General features: G+C 38.5%; 2 protein-coding genes across 2 annotated transcripts; both read right to left on the bottom strand.

Annotated features, from left to right (window-relative positions):
• Positions 1–2,051: 2,051 nt before the first annotated feature.
• On the bottom strand, positions 2,052–6,531 carry LOC137874307 (taste receptor type 1 member 1-like). The gene is made up of 6 exons (XM_068712939.1): positions 6,353–6,531; positions 5,626–5,938; positions 4,764–5,489; positions 3,808–4,014; positions 3,327–3,447; positions 2,052–2,980 (listed from the first exon to the last, which is right to left on the bottom strand). Exons 1-6 carry the CDS (start codon positions 6,529–6,531, stop codon positions 2,052–2,054), a joined length of 2,475 nt encoding a protein of 824 aa, XP_068569040.1.
• A 4,556-nt stretch (positions 6,532–11,087) lies between these two features.
• On the bottom strand, positions 11,088–15,308 carry LOC137874306 (taste receptor type 1 member 1-like). The gene is made up of 6 exons (XM_068712938.1): positions 15,130–15,308; positions 14,539–14,836; positions 13,644–14,369; positions 13,117–13,323; positions 12,650–12,770; positions 11,088–12,016 (listed from the first exon to the last, which is right to left on the bottom strand). Exons 1-6 carry the CDS (start codon positions 15,306–15,308, stop codon positions 11,088–11,090), a joined length of 2,460 nt encoding a protein of 819 aa, XP_068569039.1.
• Between the last annotated feature and the right edge of the window lie 3,133 nt (positions 15,309–18,441).

Here is an 18,441-nt window from a genome sequence, read left to right as displayed (position 1 = left end):
TGTGCCTAACAATAAAATAATTTATTAAAAATGTTTTTCCTGATAGAGACCTGACATTTAATAAAGCTATGTTTAATGTGGTTAAAGCTTTATTTGCCCAATTTATTTGGACAGGCTGACGAGGAATGAATGTTAAGTTTGATGAGTTTGCAGGTTTACTATTGTTTCCTCGCAGCCTCACCGGCCTTTTTCTATAAACTATCAGGACAGGAATTGAGAAGGCTAGCTGCTACAGGGCCCCGACTTTTCCTGGAGAGAATTACTGGTGTCATTAGCCTTGTAGCCTGGACCCAGAAGATATCAATTATTGCCTTTATCATGTAGGGGAGACAGTAGTGGAGGTGGGAGAGGGGCACGGCGCTTTACCTTCGCCGATTGTGTCAAAACTGGACTTAGAGTCAGTTGCGGGGGTGGGGCTGGAACTGTACGTCGAGGAGTGGGGAGAGGAGTGTGTTTGGTTCCAGCAATGACCAGCTTTTTCATGTGGTCAGTGAACTCCAGGTGGGGGGAGGATGGGGAGAGTGTGAGTAGAGAGGAGGGGGACCTGGATGGATTCTGGGGGGTAGAAGTAGGTGCTGGGGAGGGAGGTAAAGACTCCTCCTTTCGGAAGGGTGGGTAAAGTGGGAGATCAGAGGCGGACCCTGATGATGAGATTGGAGACTCCTCCTCTTGGCTGACATTAGGCAGGGGCATCCTTCCCGTAAAGTCTCTATGGAGATGCTGTGTGGTTATCTCTTGTTTAGATTCCTCTTGTCTCTTGTCCTTGGCAGGGGGAACAGACGGGTGACTCAGGAAGAAATCAAAGCTGGAAAGGATTTTAGTCATCTCTTCTTCATACGTCCACAAATAGAGACTTTTAATTTGTCCATGAGGATAGGAAACAAACTGACACAGACCAAAACAAAAATGCTAGCATACATTACTGAGTGTTCATTTATCACTCCAGTGTATTGGTTCAGTATGAATTAACTATTCAATTTATATTCAAACTGTTGTGTATACTATTATGTATGCATACAATCTTAATCAGTAAAACATCTGCAAAGGACCCTCTCCACCTCTCTGCACTTTCCACCCACCCCTTAAACTTTAATCTCAATGCAATAGTTCTTCACTTAGTGTTGTTAAGGCTGATTTAGCATTTAAAGCTTAATTCACATCATCTAGTTAACGTATATTTTTTTAATCCTCTCATAGAGAATATGGCTTGAAGCTCATACTAAAGGGGCAACATATGAAACAGCTTATGTTTATTATCACGTTTTGACTTTGATGAATAATGACATTAGATGTTAAATTAAGGCATATAGTATATTGTGGAACTGTCGTCTAGCCCAGACAGCATCACTGTGAATTGGTGCCATCATGTGGTGAGATTGTTGTTACAGCAACTTCAAAAAAACTTAAACAAACAGAAAAAAACACATTCCATTTTATTGTTTTTATTGAGTCACTCTTACTATTTAACTGCTGTACATGGACATGAACATATCTGAATTAGTACAGGGGCTTAACACAATTCCCTAAGTGGATCACTAAATGCCCTGAGGCTGTTTAATAGCATATAACTTCAACAGATGTTAAAGCAATAACCAACAACAAAATGTATATTGATATACAACATGCACATATTCTCAGAAATAAGAGCTCACAACGATTGCAAAGATGTGCTAAAGTGCTCAACAATTTGGAGGGAAGCCATTGTTGTCGTTTTCTTATTTGACAATGTAGAGACAAAGACCGGAACATGGTGAGAGAGAGGTATGATGAAATGCAACAAAAGCCCAAAGGCTGGAATTCAAAAATGCGCTGTAACCACTCGGCTACAGGGTCATCCATTTTTTGTTGTTTTCAACTCATTTCAATGTTTTTCTTGTCAATACATTCCTCTCAAAACAGTCATATCTGTACAAAAGATTAACTGACAACCCTTAAAAGAAAACCTAAACAAGACAAATACTTCTTATTTAGAAAAGCCTAAGCATTGCATTGTAAGTATACATAAGGCTACATCAGCTTTTCAGTCTGTAGAGATGAATATTTACTGGAAGCTACTGGCTAATTGTTTTGGTGTAATTCTGAATGAGACCTTGGAAGTACTCTTGCGTGTTTCTGTGGGGTTGAAAAATAATGATGTAGCATTTTGGGAGGAAATACCACAACAGAAAAGAGTACAGACTGGAGAGTATTGCCAGGGCGTTAAGTGTTTGGATGTACTTGCCATGGTAAAGTAAGTATTCAGTGGTAAAGATGATCCAGGTGAGGATCAGCAGGAGCAGGCAGAAGGTTATTGCTTTGGCTTCATTGTAGTTTTTAGGAAGGTCTTTTCCCATGTATGAGAAAATAAAGCAAAGGGAGCATAAAGATAAAAGTAAAACCACAGGACCAGAGGCTGCTTTCAGATTAATGTCACAACCAAGTATGATTTTGTCTGGGTACCAAAATGTTTCATTGAAGGGCTTGGGAGTGGCAAAAGTATAGCCAAAAAGAAGTAGGAGTGCCTGAGTAACAAATGCCACAGTGATGACCAGCCACTGTCCATGATATTTCATCCACAGACTGTGGAGCTTGGGGAACTTGGCGGCTATTTTGAAAATGCAAACAATTTGAAAAGAGCGCACAACAAAACATGCTAGACAAACTGTGTAAAACAAGAGAAATGGTAAGAACCTTAGGATACAAAAGGAAGTGGTTGGCTTTCCAAAGTAAAAGAACACACTAAGACTACACAGACTCAGGCAGCTGAAAATTAGGAAGCACATTGGTCCCCCAGCAGATCTGACAACAGGTGTGTTGTAGTTGATGGCAAAGAGAACGGACATGGCTAGTGTGAGGCCCACCAAGGCCCAGGCTCCGACCATGATCAGTATAGCCCCGCTGTCTGTGAATGGGATGTACTCCACCACCCGCAGATTACATGATGTACTTCCTGCTGCAGACCATTCTGTTTCCTTACAGTTGATGCACTTGTAGGGATCCTCTGTTTAACATGAGAGAAGGACAGATTGTCAATAAAGTTAAGGTAATCTTGTGGAAAATAACAGACAGCTGTGAAAGCAGTGTCTCTTTCCATCTTTTAATTTGTATCTTCTCTCAAGATTGAAGTTTTTATAGAATTTAAATTTGCTTTAATTAAATGAACACTATTAACATAGAGGTCATTTTAATAAGACGGCAACGTATTGCATGATGAAAGGAAACTGGTTCACATGCAGTTGAACACAAAAGTGTGTTCTTGGAAATATTTTACAAGGAGAAAAAAGCTTAGCAATAGGGAGTCATCTCCTATCAATACTCATCTTTTCCCCTCATGTATAATAATTTACCTGTGCTGTTGATATAAGTTCCATCAGGACAGATTTCACAATTGAAGCAGCATTTGTGGATTCCATCTTGCTTTTTTGCAAATCCTACAGCACATTCTGTGGAACACAGTGAAGTAGGCACCTGTCCAAGACAATTATGTAGCAATAAGTTACATGTAAGCGAAGCAAAAAGAATACTGCGAAGTGTGGAGGCAAAAAAGAAGAAAGTAGCTTTTGTAAATTTATAATTCGTTTTTTTTAAATGAAACCACCCTAACAAACATTTATATGTAGTCATCCCTGAAAATTACACCATTAACAGCCACCATTGGTTGATGTTCCTGAATTTGTGTTTCTAAGCCTCTCACAGCTATTACTAATATGACAACAAATATGACTTCATACGTGTGCACTCAACCAAAACCAAAACAGGTTTATGTATAAACTTGACATAATTTATTCTGCTGCACATATTGTAATTAGGATAAAAACAACAACTTACGTCTCCATTTCTGTACCACTGAATGTTGGTGTTGTTGATGAAGAAATTGACTGATGGGTGATATCTATAAAAGCCAATCTCCTCTGCATCACCACTTTGATTCCAGAAAACTATAGAATAGGATCCGAATGTGGGGTCACCATTCTCATCAAATTGGATAAGTTGATTTAAAAGTGTGAAGTTTGACTTCTTCAGCTCTGCTAAAACCTGATGTGGGTACAGAAAGTTCAAATGACCATTGCTTGATTGGATTTCACACTGATTAAATAAGTTGTTAAAATATTTCTGTGACGGGAGACATTGCTGTGTTATGCTCTTCCTGTCTCTCAAATGGGTTTCCTGAGATTTTAATGTCAGGCAATGTCTGACAGGAAATATCAACTTTAATTATACTTTGAGGATCTTAAGTTGTATATGATATGTGATGACAAAACATCAAATGACCATTACCATTGTGTTCACACAAATTTATTTAGATTTTCAAAAAGATTCCTGTGGAGGTGTGAACTGCATGTGATGCCCCTCTTTTAAGAAGTGGTTTAGACTTTAACAATTGCAGACATTTTTCATCTAAGATTTTGATACGAAGGCAACATTTGGAAAGTATAAGCAGAGTAGAGAGTGTGCATATCTAAAAAATATGCACACTCTATGTATGCACAAATTATAAATGAAATTGAACAGGCTAACACAATGATGATATTGACATATTGATTATGAGACACTGAAAATTTGATTTGTTATATTCAGTTTGTTGGTAATTATTTTTTTTGTATATTTGTATTGTGGATCTATTGCCTGCTTTGTACCTGAATGTTGGACAGGTTAACTTTTTTAATATATGATAACAAGAGATACTAATAATATGTTACCTTTTTAAAAGGCTTATCTTTAAGTCAAAGCAATCAGAACATAAATAAGCAAAATCTACATACTCAGAGTATTTGTATACTTACCATGTGTGGGTACACTGTGATATTTTCATTGCATCTGCCAGTTATATGTTGCAAGGTATTGTGTAAGGCATGGGCGATGGCATATACAGCAGAATATACAGAAAAAGTGAAAGATGGGTCTGCAGTGATGACATCTTCTGGACTCAGGCTGCTGAAGTTGCAAACCTGATTACACAACATATTTTGTTCTGCATTTTCACAATAGGTCTGGCTTTTGGACGAATAGATAAAATCATTGAAACCAGGTATTGTCACTACTGGCTGAGACACTCCAAGTACAGTTCCAATTTGTTTGATTCCTTTCTTCTTGGGGAGCTTCTTGTTTAAGGACCATCCCTCATCGGCTATCCACACCTTGTTGGTGACATTTAGTTGTATTGCTGACTCAATGAGAGATTCAACAGTCATTTTTGGAGCAAAAACAACAATGATGGGTATTCTCTGTGCCTCTATCTGTCTGAACATTAGGGAGTAATTTGTATTGTCATTGAGGTCTTTAGTGTATGCCAGGCAAATCTCAGTGTCCTTAATCCTCTTTATGAACAACTCCAGTCCATCAATGCCATAATCATCATCACTGTTAAGAAAAGCAACCCAGCGCCAGTTGAAGTGCTGAACAATGTCAACAATAACATTTATGACGTCTTTATTGGGATGCACTGTTCGTAGGAGAGATGGAAACTGTGTTTTTCTTGACAAGACAGAACTAGAAGATCCATAACTGATCTGTAAAAAGAGTAATGGGAAAAAAACAACTCAAATATAACATTAAAACACATTTGACAATTAATTGATCTTAACATATATTGATAGAAGTATCCTTTTAATGACTTGTTTTGACAATAAACATTTTTGAACTTGCCATAGGAATAAGATCCATCATTAACAGTGGGGCTACAGTCAGGGCCTGAGTGCTTGTAAAAGGACCGACCACTGCCATCACTTTGGACACATTGGACTGTGCTTGTTGCGTGTGTGGTTCACCCCAAGGTTGGATCAAGCCATTGATTGAGATGAGTTTGAAAATATCTGGAAAATTCTGTGTAGATGAGCAATGATCAAATATCTCATAGCCGAGAGATACGTTTGGCAGGAGGTTGTTAGAGTTATTGATTTCCTCTACAGAGAATCTCATCAACTGAAACATTCGATAATTTGGGAGAAGGAAGGGTTGACTGTGAACAGAGAAAACACAACAGGATAGTGAAGTTTACTTACTGTGGAATTTACAAAGAATTTGTTTCAGTGTGGCTTCAGAGCCTCTTATTTGCAACAGTTTTGCTTCTGCTTCAAACATTAGTTTGCGAAGCCTTAAATAACATTATCATTTTTGGGACCCCTGTACAGATGTGAGAGTTACAAAACAGATTTCATAGAACAAGGACTAACTTCAGAATGAAATTCATACAGCAACTTTAATAACATAGCAATTAACTATATGGTTAGACAGCAAATGGGCTTTTTAGCTATAGCTATTATCTCATGTTTGTGGCAAAGTTCTGGAATGTACAATTATGTCTCTTATACCATGCATTCTGCAGTAGTTTTATCTTCAAAAGCTATCCACTTAGATTTATTGTGAGACTTACCTGGAGCAGTCAATTGCTTGTGGTCTGTCATGATAGACAGCGGCACTATGATGAATATTAAAAAGTCCACCTATCAGATATTCTCCTTCCAGCTGAAACTCTGAGGCTGGGGCAGTGCATTGAGCCAAGGCATGTAGAAAAGCTCCCAGTTGACACAGCAAAGCAAGAAAATGTTCCATTGTTGTAATTACAAATCTAATGTGAACTCTAAAGGAGTTTGCCTCAGCCTTTTGTAAGTCATGGGACTCTGATGATGGCAAAGCCCCAGTGAAAATGTCCATGCATGTGGGAATGAAATACATAGCATTAATGGTTGGAGGAGAATACCCAAATCAGAATGCAAAAATAATCTAATTTGCTGCTGCACAGAGCCTGTGTGATGTGGTTTAACAATCATCACAAACCACAAAGTTAAATGTCTTGACCATGAATATTAACACATTTGGTAATCCCTCTAAACAGTGTTCAAGTTCCGTCCTTTCCTCCATGTTCACTGTGGTAACGTATGCGAAGCCCCTTCTGCACATTAACACTCCAGTCACCACAGTCAACCCTTAGTCTAATAGCCACTCTTTACCAAGCCCAGCTGTGAAGTGAAGCAGTATGGTGTTGGTCTTGCACTTTGGATCTTTGCCACCACATTTGGGGGCAGACCCCTATAAGTTGGACTTCTCAGTAGGTAAACATTCAGACACTACAGTTCTGGACGGAGATGAATCACCTCTTCCCCAGCTTGAGAGAGGTCTCTTCGGAGAATAAGCTGTCACAGCCCCACTGCCAGGTGATTTGATTATCTCTGCATACCATGACTTTGCCTGCCATCAAGTGAAAGCCAGGATCAAAGACAGACCTTGCAGACGTACCCTCTCTGGGAAAATATCAGTTCCACTGGAGAAAATACAGACGGGAGCATTTTGGACCATGAATGCGCTGGCACATCCATTCCTGAAGGTGGGTTATGGAAAACAACGGGGCATTAGGCCTTCACCCTGGGGGCAAAGACATCCACAACTGCCCTGCTGAAACTATCCTGTAACTGAACCACCACCAATTGATGGACCCTCCACTCTCTCACAAGAGGGCACCCCTGGAGATGAGGTCTGCTCACACATGGGCAACTTTTAAGTGACAGAAAAGGAACACTGCACCACAGCAACAGGGAGCAAGACAGTTTCAATAGGAAACAACTGTTGTATTGTCTGTTCTGATCAGTCTGATTTGACTATGTGACACAAAGAGCAAAGTTAATAACAGCGACTTAACCAAGATGCTCTGGCTTGGGTTTCCTTTAAGACTTTGGGCCCCGGGGCCTAGGCCCCGTCCGCCCGTTTGGTAATCCATCCATGGTAGCTCCAGATAGTTGATGTAAAGCTTGCATTTTTCAGCGTCCAGAACCCACTCTCTGTCTCATCGTCGCACAGAGCCCAAAGCCTCACATCACCACAGATCATCTTCCCTTTAAGGGGTGAATAGAGGTGTTTTCATGCCACGTGGGGGCTTGATATCTCATTCTACGTGTGTTGTACAGAGGGAACATGACCTAATGTCCTATCAGTCAGGTCAGTCTGGTCTCATCCAGCATTCGTAGCTATACCTACAAAAAATTATGCGCTGTGATTTGTAGGTATCCCAGAAAATGATTTTGTATGTTATCCCCGTACTCATGAATGATGAAGCATAAAGACTGCAAAAGCCCACATAAGGCGGGTGGGAGAGGTGCTGGATGGGTCCAACAAACACGGATCTCTCACTCGTTATATGATGATATGTTGATCAGGTACAAAATTTGTAAAAGTGGGTTTATAACCTATTTCTAAACTCAAACCAGTATGGGCTATGCGTTTGAAAGTTCAACAACTTTTCCTCTGCAACTGTCTTTTGTACTGTTGCATTGTTCAAGATATTGTCTCCATTACGTCATTGCGTGCATTATGTTCAGCAAAGTGTTTTATCTTGGTACATAATTTTTTATAACAACTCAAACAACTTATGGCTGTTAACCAATAGCTATTTCTGTTGCAGTAAAAGTTTCAAAATTGAATGGCCCTTTAAAAGAAAGATATACTAAGAATGATCTCACCAAGTTCAGATGAGATTGTTAGATCACACAGGATATTCACAAGCAAATACACACAAATTAAATTAATTCAACCCTATATTTTTGGTTTCATGCTAAATGACCACCTCCTCTTACAAATGATTGCATGAGTTACCATTGGCCCACACGGGTGATTTGAAATAGGAAAATGAACATGATAAATGGCCAGGCCTCTCACCAGAATTTGAATTTCTCCTTACTGAAGCGCAGAACTCCTTGTTCTACTTTGTAAAGTCAAATCAATCTTTATTTGTCACAGACATCGTTATACAAGTACCATGTGCAGTGACATGCCACATTGCCATGGTCCAAGATTGTCAAATTTAAAAAGTCTTTGTGCTAACTAAAACACCATATCAAGACCAAAAAAACCTGTCAAATAAAAGGTATTTTAATTTTGATTTATTTTCCAGAAAATTACCCCATTACCGTGGGATTTTGTGACACTATTCTGAAAGGTTTTCAAATCTATATTAATAGTTTAAATAATTAAGAAAAGTGAATGGACAATGAGGTGGGTACAGCACTTCACTATAGTGTTTGGTGCAAGCAGTCATTGCTGTGATATGTTTGCACTTCATTCCAAGAGGTTAATAACTTTATAATCAACGTTGCGGCTGGTACTGTAACATTTTGTTTCCTGTATGTTAAGATGAAGTTTGACTTTGAATGTAGTGCTATTTTCTTTGTCTCTGTTGTCCATCTTAATCTTAAGTAATGTACTTCTGACACATTTTTAAGAATATAATTTCAACTCCATGAGGAAACTGAGGCAATAAACTCACAGAAAATTGCAATTCGGTATCCTATTTAAAAAGGAAGTTAATCATCGCGTATGCTTTACAAATGCACCCCAATTGTAATCTTAAAATTGTTACAGTAGAGGTGAGAATAAATATATAATGACAATTGAGGAAACTTAAGACATCCAAGTATATTTAAGATCAAAGAGTAGTCTAGCATGTAAAACGTTTGTCATGATGTGGTGAGATTAGACACCAAAAAACAAACACATTCCCTTTTAATATCTTTATTGAATTGACTTTATGTGATTTACCATTTACCATGTCTTAAGGCAGTTTAATAACACAACCTAATAAGACCTAATAAGAACAGCACATTGAAAGTATAGCTTACATTGAATCTTACAGTTGTACATGCCAACAACATTACCAGCACATTCTCTTGTTTTAGTTGGTTAAGTGCAAAGATTCAACTCGTCACACGTGGGGAAAAAAACTTCAACTGTGCCAGGAAGTCTTCAGGTCGTCCAACACAATAATACTTTTCAGTGTTATGGATACTCCTTACAATTTTGAATGAAACGCACTGGATTCGGTGGAGTACAATACAATTATAGATTTACTGTGTATCAACAATAATACAGCAAACGCAGACCTAGTCCATGGAGTAGCACATTGATTTCTGTTCCCGAGAGCATTCACTTATACCTTGTTCAACTCCTCCGGTTGTGGTCCTTATTTACTATGTTTCCACCCATTTTCACAAACTCCAGAAAATTCCACCAATATTTACTAGCCTTTACCAGCCCCTTTGTAATACATCACAAGTCATTTCTCAGGTAATATTTTATAGTTTCTATTGTTTTGCCCAAAATGTATAAAAACATATATCTTGGACCAATGGTCTTCTTTATTTATTAACCTGATTCTAGTTCAGATGAAAACATAAGCTCATGCTGTATTTGGTGTCTCTCTGTGCCTTACACAATGGCTTGCCAAGTCTACTGTCATGCATCACTGAAAACAACAAATTTCTGCTTTTAAACATTGCTTTGTTGCTATATTCAGATGTGTTGTACCTTAGCGGTGTGCAGTTTTTATTTTATACAGTATATTCTTCATCAATTCCACCACACACAACAGCTGTTTCTCCTGTGTAAGTATGGTAGTTTCCATGAGCTGACGAGTAGTTCAGAATTTCTAAACATTGTGTATTGGTCTATTTGGTAGGGACAGTGCACATTAATAAAACATTCCTTTAAATGCAGCAGAGTTAGCCAAGAGACTATTTTTCACCTATAGTCCCTGGACAGATGTTACAAAGTCAATTGCAGAAGTTTAGGTTTTGAAATTACGTGAGTGCACCGATTTATATTGCTCACTAGAGAATTTATTTTACAGTTGAACAGAGTGGATGATTTAATACTTGGAACGGCAGAAGGGTCTTGCCTTAAGGTCGCTCTCCACTCAAGAATAGTATCAATCTCCTCATCTAACTTCCCACAAGAATATGAAAAGGCATATTTCCCAAAATATTGAAATAATCCTTCATGAGACCTGCACAGTTAAGTATCTTCAAAAGTGACTTATCTTAAGTGTTACAATGAGAAGAAGGCAGCATATACAGTACATAAAGGCTACTGTACACTCAGAATCTAGGGAAATGTTGCCCACCAACTCCGAAATAACTCTTGCCACAATAATTCAAAGTGTATCTTGTTCTTGCTCATTTCAAGGCTTTGTTTATTTATATAGTCCTCAAAATAAAAAATCACAAAAAAACAAGCATAACGCATTAGTTTACAACTCTTAGAAGAAAAAAGTAATAGAGAAAGAGATTATGATTACAGGCACATCAGCTTTTCAGTCTGTAGAGATGAATATTTACTGGAAGCTACTGGCTAATTGTTCTGGTGTAATTCTGAATGAGACCTTGGAAGTACTCTTGCGTGTTTCTGTGGGGTTGAAAAATGATGATGTAGCATTTTGGGAGGAAATACCACAACAGAAAGGAATACAGACTGGAGAGTATTGCTAGGGCGTTAAGTGTTTGGATGTACTTGCCATGGTAAAGTAAGTATTCAGTGGCAAAGATGATCCAGGTGAGGATCAGCAGGAGCAGGCAGAAGGTTATTGCTTTGGCTTCATTGTAATTTTTAGGAAGGTCTTTTCCCATGTATGAGAAAATAAAGCAAAGGGAGCACAAAGATAAAAGTAAAACCACAGGACCAGAGGCTGCTTTCAGATTAATGTCACAACCAAGTATGATTTTGTTTGGGTACCAAAATGTTTCATTGTAGGGCTTGGGAGTGGCAAAAGTATAGCCAAAAAGAAGTAGGAGTGCCTGAGTAACAAATGCCACAGTGATGACCAGCCACTGTCCATGATATTTCATCCACAGACTGTGGAGCTTGGGGAACTTGGCGGCTATTTTGAAAATGCAAACAATTTGAAAAGAGCGCACAACAAAACAAGCTAGACAAACTGTGTAGAACAAGAGAAATGGTAAGAACCTTAGGATACAAAAGGAAGTGGTTGGCTTACCAAAGTAAAAGAACACACTAAGACTACACAGACTCAGGCAGCCAAAAATTAGGAAGCACATTGGTCCCCCAGCAGATCTGACAACAGGTGTGTTGTAGTTGATGGCAAAGAGAACGGACATGGCTAGTGTGAGGCCCACCAAGGCCCAGGCTCCGACCATGATCAGTATAGCCCCGCTGTCTGTGAATGGGATGTACTCCACCACCCGCAGATTACATGATGTACTTCCTGCTGCAGACCATTCTGTTTCCTTACAGTTAATGCACGTATAGGGATCCTCTGTTTAACATGAGAGAAGGACAGATTGTCAATAAAAAATGAAGGTTACTTAGCTAAAATTATGGTTAACACAAAATATCAGACGGCTGAGGATGTTACACTTTTGTATATGTTTTCCTGATGTAGGGATCCTGTTAAAGTCAACAATGTTGCATGATGGTAAATAGACTGTACTTGTATAGTGCTTTTCTAGATTTCCGACCACTCAAAGCCCTTTAACACTACACGTCATCATCACACATTCATACACCGCATGCACAGCCTAGGGGAGCAATTCAGGGTTAAGTGTTTTGCCAAGGACACATTGACATGGACTAGCGGAGTCGGGGATCCAACTGCAGATCTTCTGTTTGAAGGACAACCCGGCTCTACCTGCTCTTCCACTGAACCACAGTCGCCCCATGATAAAAGGACATGTGATTCATAAAATAGGCAAACACCTTTTATATTCATTTTTTACTGAATAAGCTCTAGATTAGTTGTCATTTCATTGGTTCAGAGGAGTGGAGATCGAATCCTTTATAAAGATATGTCCGCATCTATGTGTCCATTAACACAAAATGATTGTTAAACCCTCTCAAATATGGAAACTCTCATCAAGGCCACTGTTTTTACTCATTTTCTTCCTCTCACCTGTGATGTTGATATAAGTTCCATCAGGACAGATTTCACAATTAAAGCAGCATTTGTGGATTCCATCTTGGTTTTTTGCAAATCCTACAGCACATTCTGGGGAACACAGTGAAGTAGGCACCTGTACACAACAATTGTTTATAAAAAAAGTAAGGGAAGAAAAGAGAATACTGTGAGAGATGAAGGTAAACAAAAGGGATTGACTGTCATAACAGTATTTACAACTTTTATATTTCTCAACAGAGAAAGTTCAGTGGATGTTTTGACCATGAACAACCACCACCTGCTTATTACCATGATAATGTGATTATCCAGTGTCACTGTTGTTAACAAAACATTTCTTTTTGCATACACATGCAAACACTCCTGTAGAAGGGAAAAAAACTAAACAATACATCTTTAATCATACCGTATTAAGTCTCGACATACTGCGTTACACCACACATAATAAGGAAAGTCTGACTTACTTCTCCATTTGTGTACCACTGAATGTTGGTGTTGTTGATGAAGAAATTGACTGATGGGTGATATCTATAAAAGCCAATCTCCTCTGCATCACTACTTTGGTTCCAGAAAACTATAGAATAGGATCCGAAGTTGGGGTCACCATTCTCATCAAATTGGATAAGTTGATTTAAAAGTGTGAAGTTTGACTTCTTCAGCTCTGCTAGAACCTGATGTGGGTACAGAAAGTTCAAATGACCATTGCTTGATTGGATTTCTAACTGATTAAATAAGTTGTTAAAATATTTCTGTGAAGGAAGACATTTCTGTGTTATGCTCTTCCTGTCTCTCAAATGGGTTTCCTGAGATTTTAATGTCAGGCAATGTCTGACAGGAAATATCAACTTTAATTATACTTTGAGGATCTTAAGTTGTATATGATATGTGATGACAAAACATATTTGGCCAATATATTGAGTTTTGATAGAGTTACATTATCTACAGGTTAAAGCTGTCATAAACATGAATGTGAAAAATGATAAAAACTTACCATATATGGATACACTGTAATATTGCCATTACATTTATCAACTCCACATCTCAAGGTATTGTGTAAGGCATGAGCAATGGCATGCACAGCAGAATAAACAGGAAAAGAATAAGATGGGTCCACAGCAAGGATTTCTTCTGGACTCAGGCTGCTGCAGTTGCAAACCTGATTACACAACATATTTTGTTCTGCATATTCACAATAGGTCTGGCTTTTGGAAGAATAGATAAAATCATTGAAACCAGGTATTGTCACTACTGGCTGAGACACTCCAAGTACAGTTCCAATTTGTTTGATTCCTTTCTTCTTGGGGAGCTTCTTGTTTAAGGACCAGGTGTCCCCTGCTATCCACACCTTGTTGGTGACATTTAGTTGTATTGCTGACTCAATGAGAGCTTCAGCATTCAATTTTGGAGAAAAAACAATTATGATGTTTATATTCTGTGCCTCTATCTGTCTGAACATTAGGGACTTATCTGTATTGTCGTTGATTCCTTTGGTGTATGCCAGACAAATTTCAGTGTTTTTAATCCTCTTTATGAACAAATCCCGGCCATCTTGGCCAAAAGTGTCATCACTGTTAAGAAAAGCAACCCAGCGCCATTTGAAGTGTTGCACAATTTTAACAATCACTTCAATGACGTCTTTATTGGAATGCACTGTTCGTAGGAAAGAGGGAAATCTTTCTTTCTCTTCAAGGGCCGAGAAAGCAGCTCCATAACTGACCTGATAAAAGGGTAATGGAGAATTTGGTCATAATTTTCAGTAACAATAAATTCTCAAATGTAATGTTTCAAGTTGTTTCAATATTTAAAACGTTTTAAAATGTTAACACCTTAGTTTAAATGCTTGATTTTATAGGGGAATGTCAAAACACAGCAGTTGGCAAACTTACCATTGGAATGAAATCCATCATGAACAGTGGCGCTATAGTTACGGTGTCGGTGCTTGAGAAAGGGCCAACCACTGCCACTACTTTAGACAGATTCTTGTGTGGTTCACCCCAAGGTTGGATCAAGCCGTCGACTGAGAGGAGTTTTAAAATGCCTGGAAAATTGTGTATATCTGAGCAGTGATCAAATATCTCATAGCCCAGAGATACATTTGGCAGGAGGTTGGTGGAGTTATTGATTTCCTCTACAGAGAATCTCATCAACTGAAACCTCCGATAACTTGACAGAATAAAGGCTTGACTGTGAACAGAGAATGGACAACAGGAGAATAGGATAACCTTTCAGTTAAAATGATCTATGTCTTCAGACCTCTGTCCAGATATGGAAACTATGAAAGGGGATTTCATAGCACTAGGACTGAGGTCAGATTTAATGTTACACAGCAACTTTGATAATTTAGCAATTATTGGATTAAGTTGGGGGGGGGGGGGGGGGTAGCCATATCCATTGAGCCAGCATTTGAGGTAAAGCTGTCCAATGTTACATTAAGAGTTTCTCATTAGTTTCAACTTGAGATTTATTATGAAACTCACCTAGAGCAGTCGATGGCTTCGGGTCTGTCATGGTAAACGGTGACACTATGATGAATGTCAAAAACTCCACCTAACAAATAATCTCCATCCAGTTGAAACTGTGAGGCTGGGACAGTGCATTGAGGCAAGGCATGTAGAAAAGCTCCCAGGAGACACAGAGAAGCAAGAAAATGTTTCATTGCTGTAATTACCTTTTAGCAATCTGATGTGAACTCAGAAGCTTCAGCCTTTTATTAATCAATGCAATGCTCGTAACAGCAAACCCCCAGTGTTCATTTCCATGCACTTGAGAATGCATAATGTAATAAATAGATACCTGTAAATGGTTGGTGGAGAATACACAAATGAGTATGCAAAAAGGATTGAAGCTGCACAGACTCGGCAATGACGACACAGAGTTTAACAATATTATGAGCAGGTACATTCAATACCTTTATCATGAATAGATCTGGTGCTACTTGATCCTTCCTTTAGCCAAGATGACAAATGCACCATTTACAGTACCACAAAAAGTTTGTGAACCCTTCAGAATTTTACAAATAATACAAAAACTATACTTAATCATTTAGCTAAATTTTAGTTTGGTTTAGCGGTCCCTGCCCAATTGAAAGACTAAGATCTGAAGAAGGTCAAAGCAGTTAAGCTTGGCACCCAGTGGTGCTGGACAAAGTGTGGTTTACCCAAGAGGATAGTAACATGGACAGAGTTGTGGCATCTCATTCTCCCTTCCATCAATATTACAAACTCTTCCCTCATTAGCACACTTGTACGCATGGGGGCTGTCATAGGATCCCCATTGTAAACTCTGGAGCAGGACGGACACAGTAGTGCACATATTGACAGGTGTGAAACAGCTTTATCCCAAGGCCAATATAGATGGTACCACAACAAGGTCTTGCTTGTTTTTGCTGACACATTAAAGCGGGAGAGATGGATAAATTGGCCAGAGAACTTTAGTCTAACTAGATCAGTCGCCTTTGCTCAGAAGGGAACCAAGCCAGGTATGTCCCAAAGATCTGAACCCACTTTACAGCAAATGGCTGGATTGAAATGGGATGAGGTTAGAATGAATATAGCAGCAAACCAATATTTTTAAAGATATACACTAGTGTAGTCACAGTTGGCCCTATCAGCGCTGTTGCTGCTGTTAGCGCTGTTAGTTGCACCGCTACTCTCTATGTTAGCTTGTGACGTCAGAGGTGAGAGCTGTTTGCAGGCAATCCCGGCCTAGGGCGTCATCCTTTTGCAGGCATTTCCTTCATGGGGTCCAATGGGTGGGATGTCAGACTTTCATATGTACTTGTATCACTGTTTGGTCACATTGGAGTTGTAGTCTGCTGAGCATGAGAGGTACACTGATCCTGTAGTTGTAACCACACCCATGGGGGGACTAAGACTATTTATTCAATTACACACATCTGAGTCAGTTTGATACCTGTGCTCTTGATGGAGAGACAATTTGTGCTTGAAACTTTGTACTTTTGCTAAATGTAACTTAGTCTATACTTTCAACTTGAGACAAGCATGCTTGATTGACACACCCAATGATAACATACAGACTGGCTGAGAATAAGGGATGGACACAAACACAGAAACACCTGTGCAAAATAATGGAGTTGGGTAATTAGCCTTTCAATAAATAGTATTGATGATTTTGGGATAAGGCGTTGTCAGAGGGGTGTTGTGTCAACTCTTTCAAGACTTTTGGATCACATTCTTATTATTTTATCCAACCTCTGTGGTAAATTACTAATATATTTGTGTATAATTTTGTTTCAAATTTTGCACTTGCAACAAGAAATAGATCTACTTTCTTTTACAAAGAGCACTTTTTGGATCAAAGGTGCCCTGTGGGGTTTTCTTGTGGAATAATATGTTTACATCATATGTTTTTGACATAGTTTAAAATCCTGCATTGTTTGCATCCAGGTTTGCTAGCTAGCAGTCATTGTTACACTTCTCTGTGTGAACTCTTGATCAGCAGAATTGTGTACAACCAGCAGCAAGAATGTGTATCCCATCACCCGTGTGCCTACGCATGTGCATGCACAACACAAACAAAACGGAGACTCGTACCACTCGTAAAATCTTTGCTCCATAGTGCTACTAGTGGTTTTTACCTTTATTTGCCTCTTCAAAATGATGAAATTAGTTATAAATATTGTATTATAATATGGCAGGTTGTAGATCATGATGCTTTGATTACTAAATGCCAGGCAAGAAAAGTAACATCATTTTAGTCAGAACTGTAAATTTGTTAACATTGAAAAAGCACAAGTCAACAGCATCCTTACCTCCTCATAAATATAAGGCTACATAGTTATTTGTGTATTTAAGTTGAAATAGGCTAACTCAAAGTTTTTAAAGTGCACAGATGAATAATCTGGAACCAAAGATGTGTTCTTCATACACATGCCAGTTGTATGTACACTAATGCAAAACCACTTTCCATCCTCCTGTTTTGGTACTCAAGAGGACACATAATTACGTATAAACATGTGAAAGTCAGTCACTTGTTGACACAGAGAAATGTGTCTTTGATCAGTGTGCAAACAATTAGAAGGTTTCTCCTTAATACATTTTCTCTTACAATGGCTTAAACTGCTCAATGCTGTGTAACAATAATTAATGCCTGTCAAAGTGAAATTATTTTCAGTCTAATGAAAAGTTTTAATATTGAATAAAAGTGTTACTATAGAGATGATCTGTGGATGACAGGGATGAAGTAAAGATGAAGTACAGATGAGGTTGTAAGATAGGGTCACAAGCAAATGTACACAAATTAATAAATTCAACCAGGTATCATTGGTTTATGCTAAAATGTTACATCCTCTTACAAATGAGCTCTGCATGACTTAAGCTTTGACCACACAGATCATTTGCATCACTCTGTGGATGACAATGATAGATGGCCAGGCCATGAGCTATAGACACTCCAAAGTTTGAATTCAGGCAACGTCCTGATGCAAGGCTGAAACTCCTTGTTCTGCAAGATAGGAAGGGATGGACCCTTATCTACAGGAGTGATATAGTTTATAGGGTGATGTCGTGGTTAATAAAAATCATAAATATTGTTTCATGAAAGCCACATGAGGTGGGTAAACAACTTTACAATATGTGTTGGTGAATAGCAGTCATTACTGATGTTTACACTTTGCTTCCAAGAGATCACTTACTTATCAACAGTGTGGCCAGTACTGTGACATTTAATTTCCTTGTATGTTAATATGAAGTTTGACTTTGGATATATATTTCTCTTTTCTTTGTCCATTTCTGTCCATCTCAATCTTAAATTACACATTTAACTTCAAG

The sequence above is a fragment of the Cebidichthys violaceus genome, unplaced genomic scaffold (assembly GCF_023349555.1).
Source record: "Cebidichthys violaceus isolate CVI_PGR_0920_01 unplaced genomic scaffold, fCebVio1.0.p SCAF_184, whole genome shotgun sequence".
Classification (NCBI taxonomy): domain Eukaryota; kingdom Metazoa; phylum Chordata; class Actinopteri; order Perciformes; family Stichaeidae; genus Cebidichthys; species Cebidichthys violaceus.
Note: the sequence above shows the minus strand (reverse complement) of the source record. Positions and strands in the feature narration are given on the sequence as shown.